Below are 25,671 nucleotides of genomic sequence, written 5' to 3'. Positions count from 1 at the left end.
TTTGAATATTAAGGCTTCTATCACATAATTCTGCAGTGGATTCTTCGTATTAACCCTGAAAATGTGCAGTTTTTCTATTAAAAATGTCCTTGTTTCCTAAATGAAAACTGATCTTACTCATATTGTGCAGAAAACAAGCAGTGAGAGTGGTGTTCCAGGAAAGCTTGAGCCTACAGGCACCTTCAAGTCAGAAATAATCGCCGGCCGTGCGTCAATAAGAAGCAGGACCAGTTTTTCTTGGTTTTTTTTTTTTGTTTTTAATTTGGTACATTTCTCATTTAGACACATTTAAACACAATTCCAAACAAATGAGCATGAAAAATGCAATTCAGATGTGAAAAAAAAGGATAAAGTTTCTTTTTCTTTTCAAATTTTCGCCACAAAGTATTCTTGGGAGTACACACACCTAGTCCCAGCTAGAGTGGTGAGACAACCGACACATAAAACAGTCCTAGCAACTAAAGAGACGCCGCCTTTTCCACGTTATATCAAGACTTTCACTTCATGCTGCGACAATTCTCCAGCTGTGAGCTACAAAGGGGGAAAAAAATCTGAACAACACTGACATGATGATTATAACCACATCAAAACATTGTAGTAGAATATTATAGAAAGCTCTATTCTACAGGTTTTAGAGGTTATGGTGGAGTTAGGTTCATTGCTGGAAGATTATCTTTGTCTGAAGCTGCTTTTAAGTCCTCTTTTCAAAAGTTCATATGGACGAGTCCACTTGTTTTCTTCCTCACATTCGCATCAAGTAGAAGTTGGCTTCTTGTGCTTTTTTTCTCCCCTCTCCAGTACTTGAAGCAGGTAGAGCTTTCTCTTTAGATCACCACGATTCCAAGAAGCGTACCAAAGTCATTCATAGCTACGTTCTTTACCACCTTTTTAAGCGGGGTAGATTTATATTCCTTAGTGTGCGATCAGCGACTATAAATAGCAATCTTAGCTGAAATAAGCTCCGGTCAAAAAAAAAAAAAAAAAATCTGAAAATTGTTGCATATGTGCACAGATCCAGCCTTTAGAATGCGTCTAGAAATATAAATCTCTGAGAGGGAATTTAAAGAAATAGAATCCCTGGTGTGTCCTCACTATGGATGGTGATTGTTTTCACTATATGGAGAGGAAAAAGCACCAATATCCAGAATGGTTTTAGTGCACTGAGGTGGAGCCAGCCTGCAAATAAGACATTCATGAGTGCTGGGGTGATGAAGATTAAGGAATGCCTTCGCTTTGAAGCATGATGCAACAAGTTTCCATCCACTCATCATTCATTGGGAAAAAAATCGAAATCTACAGTAGATAAGTAATCTGTTCTTGGATTGAGGAGGTAAACGATACATTTTGAAAATGGAACAAGAGAATTTACATTTAAAATAAGAAAACACAATATTATTGTCTTATTTAAAGTACATATTATTGAATTATCTTATTTTAAGAGTAAAAATACTCCTTCTATTGGCAAACTATCTCATTTACCTACTCAAATTAAGGGTAAATACCCTTAATCTAAGACATTTTTACTTATTTCTAGATAATTTTTCCAGTGTTCATAGGTGTGAATGTAACATTAAAAGGTTTAATTATTTTAACTATTCTTCATGGGGATAGTAATCCACATTCTATGATAGAAACTACTGGCATAAGCTGAAGTTATTTTAGGTGATCAATTATAATAGGTAAGCCTTTCCAGGCCAGTACTTTCAGATGAAACACCAGCCTCATTATGTAGACATTACTGATTCTTCCTGTTAAAAGGGAGTTTTTCCTCTCCACTGTCGCTACAAGCATGCTTAGTGTGAGTCGATGCAATCAACTGGTTTTCCTTAGATAGAAAACTTTGAATCAATTTGACTGTATGATCCGGTGAACTGTAAAGTGCCTTGAGATGACATGTGTTATGAATTGGCGCTATAGAAATAAACTGAGTAGAATTAAAGTGAATAGACCTGTGTGTAAATATGTATATTTATCATGCGTGGCTAAATTTCTGTTAAGATGATTGAACACAGAATCTCCTTTAAACACGAACTGATATTTTATAACTGCAGACAAACCTTGATTTATTGAGAGGATGTAAACGTCTGTTTTTATTCAACACTTAGTAGAGTTTCTCTGTGGGAAAAAAAATTATGATAAAGACAGAAAAGCAGATTATTTGCGACACCATTCCACGGCACCAATCAGTGCCATTTTCAGTCAGATGACTTTTACACATTCATTTTGTTGCTGATCCTGCTGCAGATATTATGTAAGTTGACTGATGTGGTTGAGAGAAGACGGTTTGCTGTGGGGATTGAGTCGCTGGTCAGACTGGAAAAGCATTTGCTCAAACTGAAAATCTCCAGGTAGGGGGTAGAAGAAGTTCCTGATGATGATGATGGTCATATAGTACGTTTTAGAGGAATTTCAGCTCGAAGTGATCCAGTAGTCTGTCCAAAGTTTGTCCTAAGTTTCTATAAGAAGTTCCTCATTAGGACCAAACTTTCAGGAAGTCCATATTCTAGCAGCAGACTTTAGTCAGTTCAGCAAAACATGTCTTCAGAATATTGAGGTGAATCTTTCAGCTGGTTGGGAACAACAAAGAAAAAAAAAATCTTCAAAATATAACCCCCTCCTCCAAAGAATAACCAACAGTTTATCCACCAGTGACAGCGGACAGAGCCCTCCAGAGGCAGGCTGCCAGTCAGGATGATCAGTGGGACTCTCCGTTGACCGAGCTTCCCTCTCCTCGGGACAGGGAGGAGAGCGAAAGAGCCTTTTCCGTGTTTTCTGAGCCAGAGCCGTTCTGGCTGTGATGGTCGGCCGACGAGGCGGAGCTGGACGAAGGAGCGGAGGCGGACGTGGGCTTGGCCTTCTCCTTAAAGTCTGTTATAATGACCGTGAGGTCTCCAACCGTCACCTCCAGGTGCTGGGCGCTGCTCCGGTCGATGTTTTTTAATCTTGGTCTGATAAAGGGCAGAGAAAACAAAACGAAAGAGCGTTTAATATGCTGTGTCAATCGATGCTAACTTCCTGTTTAAGATTCATATTCACTTTACCTCATCTTCTTGTGACTGTTCTTCTTGGGCGCTGGCTCTCTTTCGCCCTTTTCCTTCTCGACCCTCTCCTTCTTTTCCTTTTTGGGCTGCGACGGCAAAACAAACTGCTGCGTTACTTGCTGCTGAGAGACGAGCTGAGAGACGGGACGAGGTTTCCTGATCCAGCAGGAAGGTTGGTTAAAAAGACATGAGAGAGAGAGAGCAGCAGATTAACAAGGAGGAAAGAAAAATCAGAGAGAACAAGACCTGTCACTGCTACAAAGCACTAGAGAAGCCTGCTGGTGCTGGAAAGGAGGGTGATGCTCAAGTGTTTTAATGTCAGCTACAAAACATTCAAGGGAGATTTCACATTTCTGTTATTATTTTAACACTTTAAGAGGTAGATTTAGGAAATTATTCAATTAAAGTTGTTCATTTTCTGTCTGAAAAGCTGTACTAAATGAAATTAACGAAAGCCTAAGTCCTGATCACTTCTAATCAAGAGTTTTCTATACTCAGTTTAGAAAATCTAAGATAAGAATTAATTCTATAAACAGAGCAAGCATCCTTTCTATTATTTTAAAAGATTTTTTTTAGATTTAGTATATTTAATTTTTCCTAAGAAGAACAGTTATCACTTTAATTAAAAAAGGAGTATTTTGTGATGGAAAGAGGCCAGCAAACATCACAAGTTCCTTTTTAGCCATCTTATGTATTCATGAGGGAGATGTAAAGATGGGCTGCATCCCGTCTGAAAATGAAGAGCTGGGTCAATTAAAAATAGATGCAAATTTGTCCACTGAGGTGTATTTATGCAGATGGCTACAAAAATGCATGGCGGTAGAAGCAAACATGCAGACAGGAAAGCTGTAGAGCAATAAGAATCCTGAGAGCAGTGTTTTATTCCCGTTTGCAAGATTTTTATCATATTTATGGGGTTTGTTGAACAAATTGTTCTTCACAATCAAAACAAATTAAAAAATCTCCATCAAAAGCAATCTTTAGACTTTTGCTTGACAAATAGATTGCCAAATTTCATCATAAGGCTGGTAACACTGATAAGCCCAAACCATCTGCAGAGTCTGATCATTTGGACAAGCATTGCAGAGGCCAGCGCCAGAATTTGACCAAAATAAGCCTAAGTGGCCCATTTTACTTTATGCTTTCGGCAGATTTTCCGAAAAATGAGGCAATATGTGGTCAGCAGTCTTGTTCAGCAGGGGTGAAATGGTTGTTTAATGATTCTGCGGTGACCTAAATTTAGACCCAGTATGAGTCTCTCCCCCTTTTTTTCCCCCCCAGACTTATCAGTGTCTTCATAGAACCAAATTTGGTGTTAGCAAGGGTAGAGTAAAATGCAAATTGGTCTCTTGGCCTATATAACCATCTGATGGAAAGGAGATAGTGAGATGCTCTAACATATCCGTCTTGTCAGCAAGATGCAGGGAAACCGCTGACGTTCTTGTTGAAATAAAACAAGATGCCTTTAAGTCTCTTCAGGACTATGAACAGATTTCTGCCCTCTTTAGCATCCTTCACATAAAAAATATCCCTTTATTTATTAAAAAGCAAGCTATAAAGTGTATTTTATAAAAACATTTCTGATTGATGTACTCCATCTTCATGATCTCTCATTTAATCCCTTCTGTGTATTGATGAAGTAAATCGGCACACTAAACCCTGTTTCACATATTTAACCCTGGTTAAAGAAGACATGCTGTCGCTTAAGTTGTTTTCTTTTTTACTCCCTATTTATGTTTATTTGTATGTAGCCATTTCTGAGTTAAGTTGTATCACTTTTGGACAATTTAAAGGAGCTACTGCTGCCATTTACTCAGTATAATAATGTTTTGCCATAAAAAATACACACTGCTGAGATGTTCTCTGTTTAGCTGTAATGTGTTATTAATTTTGATGTTGCTCATAGCCCCATTGGTTGCATTTCAGTAAATATATACTTTTTTAAACTTTTCATAGAAAGTATAACTAAGTCCTAACCTGCTAATGTTTAACCGTGTCTCCTTTTTATATAGACTCACCTAAGACACTCTTATAGTCATAAACTCTGGCTACTGCTTGCTATAAACACTACTTCCGTCTTTGTGGGGAAGATTTTACATGCCAGTTCCACTATAAAAGCTGCGTTCTTTATGCAACGTCTAATCAATCATAAATCTAAATGAAAGTTGTTTTCTTACATAAAGATGGCTTTGCTAAACCACCAGAAATCAAGCCTTTGCTGTGTCGCACATATAACCGAATATAGGTATGTCAGATATGGGTTACTCTTAAAAAAAATACCAAACTTTATTGCTAGATCCATCCGTCTTATTTAGTTTAAACCCTCAAGCTTTTCACGCTGCTGCTAGCTTTCATGGAAGCTTGAAGATGTAAAGCAGTGGGTTGGCTTTAACTTCCCTTTCAGAGTCCTTGGAAAGAAAACAAGGAAGTGGTGCACAGAAGGTGTCCTATTGCTTGGCTGAAGTCAGTCTGGGAAAAGTGCTCACCATCCTTCCAAACCCCTCTGCTCCACTTTTATTATGTTAAAGTTTAGCAGAATTTATTGCTGCAATGTCTAAACTAAATCAATCAGCTGACAAAATTATTAGAATGAAGGAATGCAGCAGATCTAATTAATAATAAAATAATCTTAATCTTTATTCTGCACTTTAGAGATTTTTTTTTGTAATCCAAAAATGACCTGAAACAGAAAAAAGTAGTTTGATTTAATGTCTGACAAAGAGAAAAGAACGGTTTAGCGTCCTTTTACCACAAATATACATTTTTAGTTTTCCCTGATCTCTCTAAGGATGCCGACTCCATAAGAGTTTATCAATTCGAAAAAACTATTTCGGCACATAATGCTAAGAGCTAATTCCCTTTGACATTAATACTGGGTGTTGGGTTGGGAAGGGGTCAGTATCTGTTCTACTAATGCAAATCTATTCAGCAAAAGTTAAAGAAAACATACAAAAAGAACAATGAGGATATTGTAAGGAATGATTTAGAGAAAAAAAACAAAAAAAACAGAAAGCCCATATTCTTATCTTCAGCTCCCACAGTATTTATGTCAGATTAAATAATACTAATTATACTTCAGCGATAGTATCAAGGTGTTACTTTATTCTATCTCCTATACTATATCCGTTAGTTGGGCTGTTCTTTTTACATCTCTTTGCAGGTGATGAAGCAGACTGAAGATGTTTTATAGTTATCTCTTTTTTCCTTTTTTTCAGTGTCCATAAAATCTGTAATACTCCCTTCATGAATTATAATAAAGCTATTTATATGCATAAATCAAGCTGAACACTATGACGACAGCCGTACTGCTTCACTTGTGAAAGCAAAATCTGGATCTCTTATTTGGCATTAAGACAATTATTCTTATTGCCACATTGCCAGACAGGATACTGTTAAAAAAAATGATGCAATTTTCCAGAAAATGCATCTGTTTATTTGAGAATAAGTGCATAACCTGATGGAAATGAGGCCGAGTTGCTGAATAAGCAGCTAGCTAGAGACAAACCTGCTTTACTCTGCAGAGTGCACACTACAGAAAACCTCACATTTCAGTAACGGGGAACTTTGGCTGACCTGTCCCTTAATGTTGCACCCCCCACCCCCAACACACACACACACCTATCAGTATCTCACTAGCATGGTCTTTCACACTCCTCTCCCTCCTCCTTCTCATGCACTCGCTGACCTCACACGCTTCCTCCACTAATGGCTTTGGCTGGAAACAGATGGTAACTTTATTGGTGCTGACTGGCTTATAAACAGCCTTTAACAGACCTAATATAATTCTAAGTGTATATTGTGATATTTGAACTTTTATGATGATTAGGGTAAAAAAATAAAGGGTTTAACTTTCTAACATATAATGAGCATTATATAAGTTTTATTCTCAGCTCATTTTGAAAATGTACTCACAAAAGACATTTAATGATTTTTTTTCCCCCCTGGTAGTTATTGCCTTATATTAAGAAATTGGATTGTTAGATTATTGCTTTCAGCACTCTTCTTGGCTTTTGTGCGCCGTTATTTATGTCTGGTGGGATCATTTTCTGCTAGTCTCACGTAGATTTGAAACCTTTCATACCCTGATTATATGGGAGGTTCCTAGTAGAAAGTTATAGTTTATGCAGCTGCTACTAGTAAAGAGGCAAGTTGTCCAAATAAAGGTTAAATCCTTCATTAGCAAAGAACGATACATAGTAAATAATTTGCATAAAATACAGCAAACAATGAGGAAATTTTGATGATGCGCATGATTTAGTCACTACATTGTACTATGATCTATCACATGGCACTAGCATCTAAATCTGGGCATTTTGTGTATAGGCCTTGATAAATATCTATTTAAACATTGTACAAAATATAAAATATTGTCTGCAGTAAAATGTTCTCTGAATAAACCTTAAAATAGAACATAAAATACCCAGAAGAAGCAAAAAAACAATATTTTTTTAAAGAAAAAGCCATATTTTGGCAATACTTGTTTGCTTAATTGACTCTTAAAATAGCTGTTTATATTGGCTTAATTACAGATTGAATACATGATCATAAACTCCACATCAACCCTGAATAGAACCCCAATAATTAGCATATTCCCTACCAAATTAGTCTCAGGAGATGATCAGGGTGTGAAGGACTGATGCTTGAGATTCTGTAGTGTTTCTGCCCTGCTGACGCTATAAACACTCACTGACACCCTGACAGATTTTATAATTTTCCTCATCCTCACTGTCACCGTTCAGCTAGGAATTTAATTCTCCCCCCTCATGTCTTTATGTTTGAAAGCTTTTCCTTTCTAAGGAAGAGACGTAACACTGGTAACAGGGACTCTAGGCAACCATGACAGCAGCTGATGCGAAGCTAAGGAGATCCTGCTTAGGTCTGCCAGGACAATTTAGAAGGTTTTAATAGTTCCTGTAATTTATCCTGTTGTTAGATTTGGTGTCGTGTGTGCAGATTTGTCTATTGGATGTTTATGAAAATAGAGGACAAATCGAGTTCCTGCTAAATAAAGAACAGTTCCGTATTTTAAGTGATGGGTAAAAAACCCTAAACTCACTGTGACAAACTAGCAGGCATGCCAAGTGTTTATTCATGACCATCTAAAATAATAAATAATACGATTGCTGCCAAACAGTCCTTTATGCAAAGCCAAGCTAAGGTTATGGGATTAAATATAAGGAAGGAAGATCAAAGCCTATTGGACTCTATGTGCAGTGAGGTCATTTGATGGTCAAAGGAAAAAAGCAGCCTCATATCTCAACGCATCAACCTCCAGGCTTGAAAGGAAGGATGTCGTTTTTTTTTTGGGTCAACCTCAGTGTTTCATATCGTCCAAATATAGCAGTTCTTTTCAGGTTATGCCAAAAATAAAAAAATAAATAATAACATCTTTATTTAATCTCATCTGAAAGCTTTACCTTTTTCAATTCAGTTCTTAAGATGTTATAATAAATGGAAAAACAAAAACAAAGAGTTGGTGCATTTTAAACTTTTTTTCTAACGCTGAACAAAACCATTCAGATGTATTCAGCAGCAGCAGCCTTTTAAAGTCTCTATCCTCCTGGTCAGTTTGCATAATATTCTCTATGGTGATCAGCTAAAGCAGATTGATAGAAATCTTCTCCACTTAACTGTTGATCTACTAATGAGCTCGATCTAAAGCACAACTCTACAGAAGCCTGCAGATGTTTCAACTACGAGCTTTTATTTTGTGAAGTACTCAGTGTGATGAACAAGCAGCTGCTGGTCTGCAGCCATAAGAAAATCTCATGTTGTTATGCAGCGATGATTATGAAATAGGAGGTTTTACGCCCTGTTGATCACCTGCAACTACGCTAGATGGGTGTGTGTGTGCCTTTTTTTTTTTAAGCAGGCTGCTTTGCTGCTCCTGGGATGTCTCCAACCCAATGATTGTCTTTTCCTGTCTGTACATGCTACCATTTTGTGTGTGTGGGTGTGAGAGAGCGTTTTAATACGCAGACAGATGGCTCTCTGTGCCCTTTGGTTTACGACACCTTCCGCAGCCCACTGACCACACTGTGCTGCACACAATCACCTGCCTGCACAAACACATAAAGCGGCACGCATCAGTGTCACGATCGCTGATTACAGGCTTACCAGGCTGCTGTAATTTTTGATCTGTGTTGATGTGATAACAGCTATCCTCATTGTCCCGTCCGTACAATGTGTGAGTGCTAATACCGGGAAACCACACTAACGACCCATCTGCGGCACTTAGCAGAAAATGGGATCATGGCGACCATTTATATTCTGGAGAAAGCCAGAACAAAAGAGAAGTAGATGTGTTTAACGACACTCTCATTCCTCAATGACTCCAGCCTAAAAGGCTCTGCAGAAAAATTGAAACAAACATAAGAATTTATCAGCACCTAAGGGGATAAAAACACGTGACTCAGAGGTGTTATTCTCTGCTAGTGTCAGTTCTGAGTAATTAGTGGGGAAAAAATGAAGAAAAAACAAACACAGCGGTGCTATTAAAGAAACCAAATGGGGGGAAAACTGTGGGTTGCGGCATGCATGCAGCTTTCCTGATGAGAAAACTTGTGGCTTCAAAAGAAAAACAAGACAAAAAAAACACTTAAGCAGGCTTTACTGCTATTTACTATTTATTTTAGGGCTGCAACAAATGATTTATTTTCACAAAATTTTAATCAGTCGATTATTTTTTTTTAATTAATAATCCGGTAGCGAAAGGTTCCTCAAAAATGATTTTATACAGAATTAATTGTGGAGTTCTGAATATAGCAGATTGACAGGAGAAAATGCCTTTTTAAATCTTAAATGCAAAATATTTATATAATTTTTCATAACTGTGTTATAATTACTGCTCTAAGTGGGTCGCTCTGTCAGCTAGTTTTAGACTCTGTATAGTCCAGTTAACGATTAAATGATTAAGGAGTTAGTTGATTATTTCAATAATTGATTAATCTGATTAATTCTTGTATCCCCTTAAAAGGTTTTTTTATGAAAAGTGCCTTATAAATGAAATTTGTTATATGAAAAAAACATGTAGGAATGCATCTCAATAAAATAGGATAAAAAGGTTATAGATCATGTGTAAAAAATTTTCTCTGAATTTTTGCAAAAAATATGGACATTAATGTTAATGGCGATTAAATATATCAGTTTGAGAGGTGAATCAATAGACAAACATCCTAATCTGTAATTTACTTAAACATTTTTGCCAAGTTGACAAGGAGCTGTAGTCCTTTTCACAGAGATTGCACAAACATGTCAAAATAAATCCCACATTTTACTCCACCTTACATGTTCAGACTAACCCAGAACGGTGAGCCTCAGGACAGTAACGTTTTATGCATTCAAATACTTTCAGGAAGGTAGAATTGCAGAAGTAATGAAAGCACATCTACTGAATAGGTTTTTCTTTGCACAGAAATAGACCCGAGTTCAGCTCTGCCACTACTTCTCCGCTCGACAAATGTGTCAACTTCCACCCCCAATTCCTCCTCCATGTTATACAAATAGGCTGCTGAAGTAAAACGAAACCGCAACAGTTCCACCTTGGAGATAAGCAGCGTGTGATCAGAGTCTGGAAACTGTTTTTATTTATGTTTCTTATGCAAATCATAAAATAGCTTTCAAGCATTTATTTTTGCACTAGTTGCAGAGAGTACATCTGTGACTGATAAATGCCAGAGAGTGAAGTTATAAAAGAATGGATTATTCTCTACATGTTTGGGAAGAAGGGCTTTAAAATTTGTAAAAACTTAATGTTATCCTTAAGTTCACATACAGATTATTTAAAAGATGAACAGAAAAAAAAAGGATAGAGTCATAAAATACCACAAGAGCATCAGTTATGTCAAACCAAATGACCTCTAAGTCACCTCATTAAAGCATTAAAAGCTTTAAGATTGATGCTAGTGTGGCTAAATCTAGAGGTCATCAACCCTGCAGCAAATTCTGCTTAATTCTTCCAAAGGTAAATAGCACTAAATATAAATAAAAATAATGTAAGGTATAGACAAAACGGTATAGTTTAAAAAGGCTTTACACATTTTATATACATTTCTCTAAAATTACGGCCATGCAGAAAGCATTTTAAAGCAGTTCTTTTAATATAAAGTTTGCAAATGTTAATAAAGATTCCAGCATATTCTGAATTAAGACTGTTTTTATGCATCAGTGCAGTTTGTCTACTGAAAATAATGGATTTTCAATAAAACAATAGAATGCACCTCACTAAAAACAGGAAGGGTGTCCTTCTCATTGCCTGAAGAACGTCTAGTGAAGACGCCTGTTTGCTTAGCTCGAAAGGAGGAGGGGTGTTTAAACACAGCTCTATATATTTAAAGTCTAAATCTCAGTTTAGCTGAAAAGAGTCTCAGATTCCAAATCAACATAATCTGCAATAATCTCAGTGGTTCAGACTTCCACTCTGGTAATAGACGCTTAGCTTTCTGGTTACATTTTGAGATAAGCTATGAATAAATTAAAAGCAAAACTTTTATTTTGCTCACTATTACTTCGAATCGGCATCTTTTCGACCCCGTGCAAAAAAAAAACAAAGCCTAACGAAGAGGTTGCGTAACTTTGCACACCGACTGTGTGGGAGAACTTTTGGAAACGACTACTCAAAAACAGCCAAACGCTGACAGGTTCCCAGCAAGCCAGAATAGCTGGTGCTCGTTTAGGTGAAGCTCACGAAAAGGCTTCACATCCGTCATTCTGTCAGAAAGGAGCCCAAGGTTCAGTTCCGCTCTGGGGGAGAGGCAGAAAAAAAAAGAAACTGCAGAGAGAGAGAGGGATGAGCACAAACAGGGGACGACTAACGGGAACATGATCAGGCTCACTGTCCTGACCTGCAGAATGAGTAACACTGCGAACAGGATGTGAAACATGTAGCGTGTCCCCTGGTGGCTCCGACCCATCAGCTCAGTGAAATGTTTAAGGAGAAATCCACAACGAAGAACCTTTAACTTTAACTATAACAGATTGTCAGTAGCACTTGTTCAATTTTTAGTTTAAATCTAAACATCAGACCACAGAATTGACCCTAAATGTCTGGTAGCTTTCACTGAATCCTTAAAGCATTGGAACGAGTTCAACTGGTTGCCCGGGTCGACCTTTTGTGCTTGGCTCAAGGTTTCTGCTTCTTTGCTGCTGCTGGGAAAACAAACTTGTTACCTCCTACCTCACTTAACAACCCCTCTAAGAGACAACAACACTACTGCGCCATGACCTCCATATTCAGCTTGTTTTCAAAAGCTTGGACTGAGCCCAAAACATTTCCAGGAAGACAAAATATCTGCTGCCTTTCCCTCAGTAAACTGGTAATAAAATGAAAGGCTCTAATGTGTCGTCTCCTCCAAGGCTGCTTTAATTAAATATTGCAAATGAGCAGCTTGCAGTAGAGGAGCAACATATTTTATGTATATTAATTTGCAAAAATGACAGAATTTCGCTTAAAGTAAGAGTTTTTTTTTACTGCAAATTTAAAGCCAGGATTACAAGTATTTATACCCCTCAGCTGCATATTTTTAAACCCAAAGTAGCGCACGAAATGATTTATGGTTTCCAAAATGCAGAGCAAAAATAGATGCTGCAGGAATTTGTTTTTTAGACCCCTTTCCTCTGATCCCTAAAGCAAAATTCATTGCAACAGTTTACCAGAGATATTTGGAGGGGAGAACTTTAAAAAGGTGGAGCATTAACAAGATTGTGCCACCCCTAGATTGTAACACGGCAGCGGCAGTAACATGCTGTGGGGAAGCATCACTTCTGCAGGGAGTAGGAAGCTTGTAGGAGTTTATGGAAAGACTGATGGGAGTTAAATGCAGAACAAATCTCAAAAACATGAGGTAAAAGTCTGTAAAGGAGCAGGATGGATACCAAGTCATTTACCTTTAAACAGAAGCACCATAAATATCTAATCTGAGCAGAGCCGGAGTGGTTCAGATTAAAGCATATTCATGCAATAGATTAACAGATGTGCACAGATGCTCTCTGCTTGCTCTGTAATTGTTTTGAGTGATTTTGCAAAGAATAAGAGAACTGCACTTCTCGGTCTGTCAATTTGTAAAGTTAGTAGGAATCAAACCTTGCAGCTGTTTTTGAACCACAGAGTATTGATAACTACATTCTGGCTTCACAATTATCAGCTACTATCTGATTAAACTTTGTGACAGAAGTACAAAGATTAACAACTTCCTGTGGGTATGAATAACTACCCAAGAAACTGTAAACCCCAAAAATCCCTGCAAGTGTGTAGTTTGTGCCTCATGAAATCCACCTTCAGAGCTGTTGACAGCATTAGTGAACCATCAGCTGGTTCCCACTTAGTCAAACTGTCATCACAGACACCATTACCTCCGATAAGAGTCCAGTTCTGCTGATGTGGGCTTGCTTGTATGCAATCAGAACCACAGACTCGACACACGGCTTTCAGTCAGCCGACAGCTTTGAACCCTCCTGCAGCGGATCATCTTCCAACGCCGCTGGAATCCAGGCTGCAAGGGATGCTGAACTGCGCCTTCATTAAACATTTATATCCCAACGTCTGGGCTAAAATCTACAAGCAAATGCTTTCAAATCTTTTTCATGATATTTTGAATGTCAACCATTTGCTGTTAGTGTATGATAAGCTGATTTAAAGTCCCATCCGCTGCTGTGGAATGCTTCTCCTGACATCTGGCCGTGCCGACAGGAATCCATTGCCCTCAGCTACGGTGCATTGATAGTTATTTTGCACCCAGCACAAAAATCTGCTTGCCTAACATTCATGTACAGCCTCCAGTAAACTTATAAAGAAATCCATTATTTCGACGCTTTTGGTCTCTTCCAGCTGTGCAGCTTGGTCTGAAGTCCCCCCTTTAGGAAGACAGCCACATTATTGTCAGTATTTCTACGATACTTGGAGAAAATAAAGGGGTTTTCATTTTTAAAAAGATCTTCAAAGATATAATTCTGTAGAGTCAGTCTTGAGGTCTAATCTTTAGATCCATTTACATAAATGAAACTGAGCCAGATTTTAGATCAGCTATGGTTAATTTCTATGCAGATAAAAGAATTACATACAAACCAGCATTATCTTTACAAGATTACCTTGGATCTGCTTTTAAGCTTTCTTCAGTTTTAGAGCTGAGCTAACATTTGTATTCAATCCCACAAATACTAAAGACCAATGCAAAATAAGTATATTTCATTGGAGAAGCAGACACATTGTACTGCACATTTAAGTTAAATCTTGCTCCTAATTAATTCAGTTGGAAAATAGTATCAAAAAATACATTTTTCTTTAAAGAAAATCACTTATTACAGAAATATTGGTACCCTATTTAACTTAGGCCGACATCTCGGGGTTAAGGAGTCCCTCCAATGACTATTAGATGCAGTCTACTCTTTTGTGAGAATGTTAGGAAACAACTTTTTCTATCATTCCTTCCCAAATGGGACATAATTATACGTTACGGCAAAAAACAGTCCAGAAGAGTTTAGGGGAAACGAAAGGTGTCCAATGTTAGGGTGGTGGATTTGTGATGCTGTGGGCATGCATCACTTCTAAAGGCATTTAGACCTTGCTATAGTGCATGACATTGACTCATTAAAGTGTCCAGATTTATATATAGTGAGCCAAAACACACACTGACACAGAAACAGATCTCTACTTAGAAATGCAACCTGCTGTTATGGTCTAACCAGGCAAAAGCCAGATTGATACAAGAAGAGTGATACAGAAGGCTGCTGTAGAGACTATTCACAAAAAAGGGAAGAGCATTCAGTGGAATTCTGGGTAAATCCAGTGGTTTCTGCCTCCCATGTTGAGTTTTTAGCCAATCACAGCAGCGGTAGCTGCTTGATTTGTTTCACAACTAGCGGAGTTAACTTATAAGTCAAACTCCAAGGAAAGCTCCACCGTCTTACCATGCAAACAGGGCAAAAACTGCATCCTTTTGCAGAAAGGATGCAGAAATAGGTGTTCCCAGCTAAAACTGCTGCAGACATGTTTGTTTCACTTTAGCCTTCCACCCCTGGTTGACACGTTGATGTACATTTCATTGGACAGAAACATTTCTGTAGAGGCAAACATATCTTGCTTGCAAGTTAAGTCACAGCAATCTCAGTTTCCAGACTTAAATCCTAATTCTAGTAAACCTTAAGAGTGAGACTGGATGATCGACGGAGGAATGTCAGCATTAAAAGCCAGAATCTTAATTGTGCAACCATTAACTTTGCTAAAAATGATAAAAAAGTTAATATTTCCTCTGCTAAACAAAATAACCTTAACTATAAGGTTACAATTTTCCCAGATGTTTAGTTAAACATAAATTTTTAAAGGATTATAAAGGGATCTTTAATTGCTTTTGCGGTTGGGGAAAGCAACGTTTTTGCTTTGCAGCAATGTCAAATCCTTCCTAAAAACATGCTTTTAACTTTCATGGGTTTCTGGGGAATTTTTAGATGTGTCATTCCCAACTTCCTCAAGGAAAAAAAAAATGAAGATGGAAAGAAAAAATAAGTCACAACCTCTGTTGTCATGAGAATCGAGACAAGTTCTTGGCAGCACTGAAAGCGACTTGGATGAGTCGATGAAGTGTCCTCTACACAGCGACAGCAGCATGTCTGCTGCTTCTACCAATTTCAACATTAGTCCTCTCTCTCTCCACACACACACACACACACACACACACACACACACACACACACACACACATTATCCTACAAAATATGCATGCAGTCATGTTGAAAATTTGCATGATGGGCGCATCTGGGCTCAAGTGTGTGCATGTGTGTGTCCCTCCGACAGCAGGCTGATTAAGCTGTTGCATAGTAATGAGCTATGGCTGTCTGTCTTGCAGCTGCTCTTTTTACAACAAAGCCTCCCACTCACACACACAAAGAAATAAACAGAATCATTAAAACAAACACAAAAAATAAAAAATACCACAAAGTCCATCACTGATCCATTGTTTTAGAATGAGTAATCATTGAGAAATTGGTGCTAATACAGATGAGAATTAGTAATTCACTTAAGAGGGTGTTTATGGAACAACAGTGTCCCATAGCAGGAGAGCAGTGCCGCACTTCCTCCCCTTTATGCCTCTCTATTGTTTTTTTTTTCTTTCAAAGGCTACCGCTTTTGGAACAACTCCGATTTCCTGCTTCACATTTCCAATTATATAAAAAATATCTGCATTAACCGTGCACCTAAATTATGTTAATGTGCAGGTATCTATCAATCTATGGTGTCTATATTACATGTTAATAATTTAGATCTAGGTAGGAATGAGTGAGTTTCAAAGTAGATTAAGGTTTTAGTAAAATTGTCTCAAAGGAGCAAATATTTACTACCTTTAAAAATGAGTAATTGGAACACTGTTTATCATCTAGCATTGATGAAAAGACTGCAAACAGCTGACTGTCTAGCAAGTTGTTTTTCTTTTTTAAGGATGTGCAGCATAAAACTCTCCCTGTATGAAAACCTTAGGTAAAAACACCAGTTTTACACTTTTAAACTACAAAAAATACATATTTTTCACTGATAAATACAACAAAAGCCTGTTTTTCTCTTGATTTGAACATATTTAAACACTATAAGAATGTTATTCAACATTGTGTTTCCTTACTTAATCAGAAATTAATAAGACAAAGTGCAGAATTTAGTTACTTTCAAATCCCTGCAAACAATATTTAATTTTTTTCGTTCTTTATTACAAAATATACCAAGTAGCCATTAGGTAAAAGCTACCTTGATTAGGATACTTAATTTTGATCATCTCCTTCAAACAGAAATATCCTTATTTAGCCAGCTTTAACTATATTTATGCAAGCAATAAGTCCACAATCTTTCTGAGAAAAGGGAAGCAATGTTGTACTTTTTGAACACTCTTCTCTTTCAGTTTTAAACCGTACAATCAAAACAATACCAACTGCCAGGACATGTTATTGATTCGATTTCCCTTTGGGATTAATAAAGTATTTTTGAATAAAACTGATTGAATTTTATGGAATAAAACCCACTAAAAAGGGATACTTTTGAATTAAACTGCAAGCTTTAAATGTAGTTTTCATACATATGAGGTTATTAACAAAACTATAACTTTTTTTACTGTCATTAAACTCTCACAAGTAGTGAGCAATGAAATTAACTCTCCTGCATTTAACCTATCCCATAATTCCAAGTCGTATTGTAAAAAATAAAATACTCAAATACATCGCTCTTTTAAGATCTTTATTGCGTTTTGAAACATATTATATGAGTGTATTTTTTTACCAAACGTCTTATGAACTATACACAGTTATTAACATAGTAATTAAAAGTACCACTGCTTAGCTATTTTTTGGCGTGTTTAAACGGCTCACCATCATGTTGAAATCTGTTATGTGTTGCGGTATAAAGTCAGTCCGGTCAGTCATCCTAGTATCAGGTGGGTTTAAGAGGAATTATTTCCACCATTTAATCTGCAAAGAGACGTCCTAGTCTACAAATGCGTAGGGGGCCAACCAGTTGTCAGTAATGGGGCCCCTAAGAGCTCAGGGGCCCCTAAGCAACTGAAGTCTCTGCTTCCAAGCCCTATGCCCCAAGCACTAGGGCACCACTGCCCCCTAAATTTGGCAAAATGAACACAAATACATACCCCACCTCAACTGCAATAAGAACAAAAGCTTTCATAAGGTGTTATGTATGTGTAATAAAACAGGCATAAATAAATCTATAAGAAAACTACAGCTGGAATCCATGGGTGGTTCTAGACAGGGGCCAAAGGGGACCAGTCATGTCCTGGCACATGGTTACTAATAGGTCCTTTGGATCGATTTCATATTTTTTCTTTACAAATTATGTTTTATAATTATTTAGAAACAATAAGGTGATAGCTTCAATGGTATTGAGATAGGATCCCAGTTTTCATCTGCTAAATGGTTTTTTTTTTCAAAACAAATAAAATGTTTACAGCTGAATTTATCAATTTTTCTTGACTTCTAATTCAGATTTCATATAAAATGGTAATTTTAACTTAAATTAAGTGAAAAATATGTACAATTCCTAAATTATGAATGTATATTGACCTCATTAGAAATTACATTATTAAACCTAATTGAATAGAAATGTCACTTCATGCAGCTTTATTAATATATTTGAATTCCTTGCAATGTTTTTTTTCTATTTCATGCTTCTCTGTGCACCAAGAAAACACGCTGGCCCCCTCCTGGCCCCCTGGTGCATTTGGTCTAGAACCGCCACTGCTGGAATTTTTGTTTTGCAAACAAAACAAAAATTAAAACACGTGGCTGCAAACTCTTGACAACTACTTAACCCATGCTTGTATAAAGCAAAGTAAGAAAAGCTTAAAAATGCGTCACTAACCTTCAATAAATTATACTTTTATTCATGTTAAGACACAGAGAGGATGATCGTGACAAAGTGTCGTTTTGTTATATGGAAGGGGGAGGCATCTATCCATCCATCCATCCATCCATCCCTAGGGACCCACTAATGCCCAAACACATAAAACCTAATGCTATATCCAACCTTACCTGGTTGACGTCCCCTTCCTCACATCACACATCATGCACTTAAAAGCCTCTGCCGTGTTCTTGTAGGTGCATACGCTGCAGTCCCAAAACCCCTCGTCGGAGGAGGGCTTCGGTTGACGCTTCGGCCTTTAAAGACAATAAATGTGGAGATGAAGGAGAGAAAAGACAGCAGTTATCAGCAAAAGGAAGGGGGAGAAGGAAGCAAACCTATTTTCAAAGCCTAAAGGATAGAGGAAACCATCGTCCATCCGCACGCGCGCCGTGTTCTGACACTGTAATTGCCGATGAGGGGTTTTTTTTTTTAACACCCGCGCGCGGCTACATGGCACGCGCTCATACACGAGAAGGAGAGGGAGAGACCGAAAGAGAAAAGCCCATTTTTTTTTCCTCCCCCTCCTCCGTGTGCTCTCGCCTCTTATGTCCGCTCCCCTCCCTATTTTAGGACGCGCTGCTTACCTTGTGGGGCTCCGCTTGTCGCCCATGCCAGACCAGGGTTTATCTGGAGGAGCTGGGACGAGCACAAGTCGTTTTATTTTCCAGATTATTTCAGGGAAAGAAGCGATGCGCCTTTTTACCCGCTCGGCTTCCAGCTGTCGTGGAAACTCCGCTTGGGAAATCGGCACGTGACTCAAGGTGGCCAATCAGAGCCCGGATGTTTCCTTAGGCTGACATTCCTCTCGATCTCATGCTGCGTTCACGGACTCCTCAGAATATCGTAGATGTTATATTTAACGAAATACATATATATAAATACATATATATTAGGTATTAAGTATTTATTCATTTACATACAATCGAAAAGTTATAATCACTTTACTGTATAATCATATTGTATATAATATATATTAATATATTTTTTTTCCTTCAGTATTTCTGTGTTATCAATATTCTGGTGAAATATTCTGATCTCAAATACAGTGTTTGATGATTATAGTTAACAGGAACTAGATTAAGAAAATTTGACACATTACCCCTTAATTGTGCCTCATAATTGATCACTGCATTAATAACCCTTATCACCATTTATTGCATCAATGCAATAAAAGGTTGGATAAGGCTGAGGTACAGTGTCCGGGACCTTGATTTCCAATCTAAGATGCAAAATTTGCTTTAATTAGTAAAAAAAAAATTACAAAAACAAAACAAAAATGGAAACAAAGCAACATTTCAGTCCCCTTTCTCCTTAGCCCAGATAAGATGCCTCTGGTTCAGGATTGGCTTTAAAACAAGAAATAAAACCACTGCAGCTTGTCCTTGATACCTCTTGAATCAGGGCTGTTGAAGCTGTGATTCCAGCAGTACCACACTGTTGAATGAGCTTTGCTTCACCATCATCTCAGATATTCGGTTATCAGTTTCCGATGCACAGTTTTGTCTTTCCACTAAACATCACATTAATTTGCATGGGTAGAGCACTCTTTAAAGTGAGCGCTTTGCGGAATTTTCCTTTAGTAGATCATTTGTTAAATTAGCATCGTTACAGATGATTAGGTAGGCCATGACCTAAATATAATAATCTTAACTGTTTTCATGTCATACCCAAATGTTCCTTTTCATGAGAACCTCATTCTGTTTAATTTCCTATTGGTTATAAGCCATAACCATCAGTTAACAGAAAAAGGATCTAAAATGTATTATTTTGCATATACAGTCAAATTCAATAATTCCGGATAAGTGTTTTAGTGCAGCTTGCTGGTCAGTTTAAGTTATCTTTTTATTATTATTAATACTTTTAAACAGATTTCTGTATTTATTGTTCACATGTAATGTTTTCATTTTAAATACAGTGTTTATATTAGCTGTACGTAAAGTGGTATTATACATCACTCCATGTGTAATTGAGCTATAAAGTGTTTCAATTAGTTAAAGTTTTTTGAATAAATGAACACTTCAATATTCTAAATTATTGGGTACATTTTTGCAAAAATTACTGGAACGATTTTAATTACATTCTAGTTTTTTGCATTCAAATTGACTGAGTTGCACTTAAATGTGCTCAATTACCTCGTAACACTGTGACCCAACCAAATCAAGTTCTTTCTTTACAAATGCCAATCGGAAAAAAGCCAACAAAGAGAGAATTTATTTCAACTTGGGTAGTTTTTTTTTTTTTTTTTTAAGGCAGGATTATCCATCCATCTTCACATGATTATGAACTAAAACCTCTATTCATCACACATCACAGATGTGCAATGCAAACATGTAAACAAAGCAAGTTTATTAGGAATAAAAACAATGATATAGAAGAAACATAAATATCTTTTTTTTTTTTTGTCTGTGTGTTAGTCACTGAGCTCCTCCTCGTCACTGAAGTAAGCACTCTTTTTGATCCTCGGTTTCTTAGAGTCTGAGGATGTTGAGGCATGGGCGTTCTCCTCTTCCGCTTGCCTTTTCTTCTTTTTCTCCTCTTCCTCAATACGGGCTTGCTGAAGAGACCCAAAAGAAGATTTATTTGAATATCTTTGTGACATTTCACTTTTGAGTCATTTTGTTGAATCCACCAATTAGCCATGTAATTGAAACTGTACATGATGCTGTGAATTACCTGAAACGCTATGGCTTGGCTTAAGCTATCCAAGGCTGGGTCTTCTCCCTCCTCTTCACTTTCTTCATCTTCTTCACTAAAAGAAAATGCATAAAGTGGGATATACCGAATGATGCAAAAAGAGATAGAGGCGTTTCAAATCCCTGCAAAAATTATTTACACATGTTCAGGTTGTTGAGGCCTTTTCTTCTTCTTTTTTTCTTTCTTCGGTGGTGGTTCTCTCTCTCCAAGCAGGTTTTTGGGGCAGGCATAGCTCAGATGTCCCGTTTCCTGTATCATAAAGGACTGCATTTACAAAGGGCATCCTTAAAAACGACCCATTCTAAGCGTTAAGCATGCACTCACCCCACATTCATAACATTTGGACTTGTCTGTATAGTTCCGCCTCCGAATGAATTCAGTTGCTCGTCCGTTGTCTATAGCAATGCTTGCTTTAACTGTTCTGCCAAATAACTGGATGGATAAAGACATTTGGCCTGGACTGTGAAGATTTAAAGAAACTTTAAAATATGCCTGCAGTTAGAGTTATTCAGTATTACTCACCTGTTTGTTGTTTACCGCTCTTGCACAGTTATGAGCAGATTCTCTGTCTAAGAAGAGAACAAACGCCACTCCTTTACTCTGTCGGGTGAATTTATCCTTGACTATTGTAACCCTGGATAAAAAGGATGGATATTATGAGGAAATTATATGGTTAATTTTTAAAGGCTGTGAACCAAAGTTTTAAATCAATTTAGCTCATTTCAATTGTAGTTTTTCAGCTTTTTGTTTTGCTATATTAATGTCAATTATATATATATTTTTTTGGCTAAAAACCTTTTTAAAAAACTCTTATTTTGCATCTAAAAGGATCAGATAACATAACACACCCACTGGAACACAAACTTTCTGTCATCAGAACCTTACTACACCGGGCCGAGCATGTCCCTGCTAAAACAGAAGGGAAGCACAAACACAGAAACACATCAAAGACGCTCTTCAAACCTGTGGATACCCAAACTGGCCGTTTGTCAAATCAACAAGGGAATCCAAAAGACACGCAGCAGAGCATAACGGTGAGAAGTTTAAACGCAAAAACATTGCCATCCCATATGTTGCTGAAGTCTCTAAAAAACTGAAGAGGATTTTCTCCAAACACAAAATTCCAGTACATTTCAAACCAAACGAGACCCTTAAACAGAGACTAGTGTATCCTAAAGACTAACCCCCCAGAGTTAAGATGAGCGGAGTTGCAGTTCAATGCAGTGAGAAATGCTCTGATCTTTATATTAGAGAAAGCAAACAACCTCTCCACAGATGCATGGATCAACACAGAAGAGCAACCTCCTCCGGACAAGATTCTGCTCTCCACCTACACCTTAAGGTCAAGGGACATTTGTTTGAGGACCAGAATGGTCACATTTTGGACAAAGAAGAAAGCTGGTTTGAAAGGGTAGTGAAGGAAGCCATTTATGTTAAGAGAAAAAAAACAACCTTAAACAGAAGGGGTGCACTCAACAACCTACAACGCAGCGATAGGGTTGATTCCTTTCCGCTATCATAATCCTCATCGCCATGCAGGAGACCAAGACATCTCTCCTGGTCAGCCAGGCCAACAACGATCCTTATGACTCCCCTTTTCAGAGGCACAGGCCAGTATTGGGTTTTGCAGGCCAACAACAACTCCCCATTACTAAGGGATGGACCTGTTTTTTTGGTTCAATTTGCATGTTTTCTAAGCCATAACAAGGCTTTGTTGGGCTACTCTATAAAGCTTGGAATTCAACGCTAATCCAGACATTTTAAATTAAGAAAATCTTCTTGTAGGGGAAGCGAAACGTCTTCAAACTCCAAACAAGTCCAGTGTTGTTGTTTTGTTTTTTTTTTTACTTTTTTGGAATCACAAAAGGAAACTACTTTTTTAGTGTTTTATTTAAATCTGATATCCTCAAATATGTTTACGTGCATAACATATGCCGGAAATAAAGCATTGGAGCCATATGCTAGAAGCCTGCATTGAATTCCTAAAATCTGGCAAAAAGGGCCGTAAATTATGAAGAGACAGAATGGAATAATTTTCCCTAAATATTCAACATCCATTTTAAGCCAACTTGCTAAAAAAAGCACAGAGTCTAGTTGACAAGTTCCACTGGGATACGCTTTCAGCACTTCAGAATTGCTGCACCCCTTGTTTTTCCTGGCAAAAAAAAAAAAGATAGACATAACCTGTGGCCAAAACACAGAACTGCAGCACTCTTCTGTTCTTCTTGTACAGTGCCCTCCACCATTATTGGCACATATGCAAAGACGAGAAAAATTCATCCTTTTATTTAATTTCTTTCTTTTGTTGTTAAAATTAAATTCCCCCTTTTGGAAAAAACAACAAATACGTGAAATGACGTGCACCGCTAACAATTCACCTGAAAATTTTTATTGATTTCTTTAAATATATTTTTCTGTACTTGCTAAAGTTGGTCACAGTATTTAGGGACGTTTATTTAGTAATTTGAAAAAATAGGCTAAAGGCATTTAGATCCGTCGCCTCTGAACTATTGAGGTGTCAGTCTGATCATCAAATGATGTTCTAATCATTAAGGGTCAAATAAAAGTCTAGAGGAGTTTAAGAATACCACTACTTGGCAGTGATGTACACAACTGAAAATATCAGGCTTTTCAAGGTTGATATGAGTTTTTTTTTGTTTATTTGATCAGATTTTGACAAATCTGATTTTAACTGACTTAGATTTATATATAAAATAAAGAAACATACTTGAGATTCCTTGGGGAAAATAGTAGCTATTGAAAAAGAGGAAGTTACAGTGTTATCCCTGCTTAAATGTCAAAGCATGTAAATACCTTCATATTATTTTCTGTAAAATTGTGATGCGTAATAGTATATTTTAATGTTTGCTCTGCGCATTATGATAATACAGAACTGGAGAGCTCCTTCACGGACAGACTGCTGCATTTTAAATGCTCAATGGAAAGTCATCACAGCTCTTTCCACCTAATAGCTTCTAGACTTTACAACCATCCCAACAAACTCAATTAGTACTCTTTTACACTTTATAGTAAGTAGTCTTTTGATGCTTTTTTAAGTGGCTTAACTTTAGTACATTCCAAAGGAAATATTGTGATACTTTGAAACAAACATCTGCAGGAGAGAGAGAGTGGAAAACAGAGAGGATCTTTTAGTCCAGCTATGCTTACCCCTGGGGAACTTGTACATCTCTACCTTTGTTGGGCAACTTGTAAGTAAATGACAAGTGATATTTCAACCAGCTGAGCATCTGTCATTTGTTTTTTAGGTCAAATTAATATTAAAAATTTACTGATCATTTTCATTTTATTTCTCTGATGGTATAGCCAAATTTGCCCCAGTTTGGGACAATAAAGGACATTTTTATTTTATTTTTTTTGTTTATATTTATTTTTTTCCCAACCTGCAAAAAAAAAAATAGCTCATACTAACATTTATAATCCAAAGGGAGACAAAGGAGATACATGTAGATGGTTTGAAAAAAAGGGTTGGAAAAAAGCTAGTGGTGGGATTTTTTTATTTGATTTTTTTGTCATATAAGGAAATTGAAAATTATTCTGATTTTTGTGATTTTTTTTTTCAATTTATAATAGAATTATAAATTTGTGGCACAGGACAGAAGGCATCATCAACAACTTGCTTAGGCGTGCAAGAATGCAGAACGCTTGGTATTGTTGATCAAATCTATGCAAAACTGTTTATAATGATAAGATTTTGCAAACCTCAGCTGCTTAGCTCACTTTTTATATCATTAATCAAATGAATTAACAGTTCTTCTTTCCTTACTATGCTTTTTTTCTAGGTGTTGCATTTTGTAAAATACAGTGCAAATGCATGCCTAATCATAAAGGTTGTTTTGTTTTTATTTTTCAGTCCACATTTGGTGGTAAAAATACATTTTCCATTAAGCAGTATTTTATTACACGTGATGAGCAGATAAAAAAATAAAATAAAAAAGAAGAAAAGAAGCATCACTTACTTGACAACTTTTCCATACTTTGTGAACAACTGTAATGACATACATGTAGGTTAGTATACAAAACAAAAATCCTAACATATTCACAAACAAATATCCATCCTTTTAAACTCAGATTACCTTATGTAGATCGTTGTTTGTCAGAGAGAATGGCAAATTAGATACATAAACTGTGCTTTTGCTTGGTGCCAAACCCCCACTCATAGTGGACAAACTGTTAACACAAAATGTAAAAGTAGCACACAAACAAAAATTAGCATATTTCCGTTTCAGTTAAACGTTAGCATATGACTTCATGTAGGAATATAAATTAAATTTCATACTTACCAAAACTGCTACCACTGATAAAATGCAGTTTATTGTCAAAAAGGGAAAATGCGAATGTTTCTAAATATCGATGCTAACAGAAACAAAAACAGCGCACGCGCGTCGCAGCTTGATGACGTATCCGCGTTGATAAATTGGTTTTGCTGTGTTGCTAATGAGAAAAGCTAGGCTAGTCCCACGGCAAGAATAGGTGAGACTGTGTTGTTATTTTAAACTGAAAGAAATGTATTATTTGCCTTTTATAAAA

The 25,671-nt window shown here is 37.0% G+C and overlaps 2 protein-coding genes across 3 annotated transcripts; both read right to left on the bottom strand.

The window, feature by feature from the left end:
• Positions 1-1,609: 1,609 nt before the first annotated feature.
• yaf2 (YY1 associated factor 2) lies at positions 1,610-19,185 on the bottom strand. 2 transcript variants are annotated; one of them, XM_015388299.1, is made up of 4 exons: positions 19,014-19,185; positions 18,558-18,683; positions 3,042-3,197; positions 1,610-2,948 (listed from the first exon to the last, which is right to left on the bottom strand). In XM_015388299.1, exons 1-4 carry the CDS (start codon positions 19,037-19,039, stop codon positions 2,696-2,698), a joined length of 561 nt encoding a protein of 186 aa, XP_015243785.1. In that variant the 5' UTR covers positions 19,040-19,185; the 3' UTR covers positions 1,610-2,695. The 2 variants fall into 2 exon arrangements, with proteins under 2 accessions (XP_015243785.1, XP_015243784.1); XM_015388298.1 differs by lacking the exon at positions 19,014-19,185 and adding an exon at positions 18,765-18,903.
• Positions 19,186-20,745: 1,560 nt separating this feature from the next.
• zcrb1 (zinc finger CCHC-type and RNA binding motif 1) lies at positions 20,746-25,530 on the bottom strand. The gene is made up of 8 exons (XM_015388267.1): positions 25,425-25,530; positions 25,218-25,311; positions 25,101-25,129; positions 21,646-21,757; positions 21,448-21,555; positions 21,263-21,372; positions 21,103-21,178; positions 20,746-20,983 (listed from the first exon to the last, which is right to left on the bottom strand). Exons 2-8 carry the CDS (start codon positions 25,299-25,301, stop codon positions 20,840-20,842), a joined length of 663 nt encoding a protein of 220 aa, XP_015243753.1. The 5' UTR covers positions 25,302-25,311; positions 25,425-25,530; the 3' UTR covers positions 20,746-20,839.
• Positions 25,531-25,671: the final 141 nt, after the last annotated feature.

This window comes from Cyprinodon variegatus, unplaced genomic scaffold (genome assembly GCF_000732505.1).
Source record: "Cyprinodon variegatus isolate N-32 unplaced genomic scaffold, C_variegatus-1.0 Scaffold418, whole genome shotgun sequence".
NCBI lineage: Eukaryota > Metazoa > Chordata > Actinopteri > Cyprinodontiformes > Cyprinodontidae > Cyprinodon > Cyprinodon variegatus.
The sequence above is the reverse complement of the archived record's forward strand: the minus strand, read 5'-3'. Positions and strand labels throughout refer to the sequence as shown.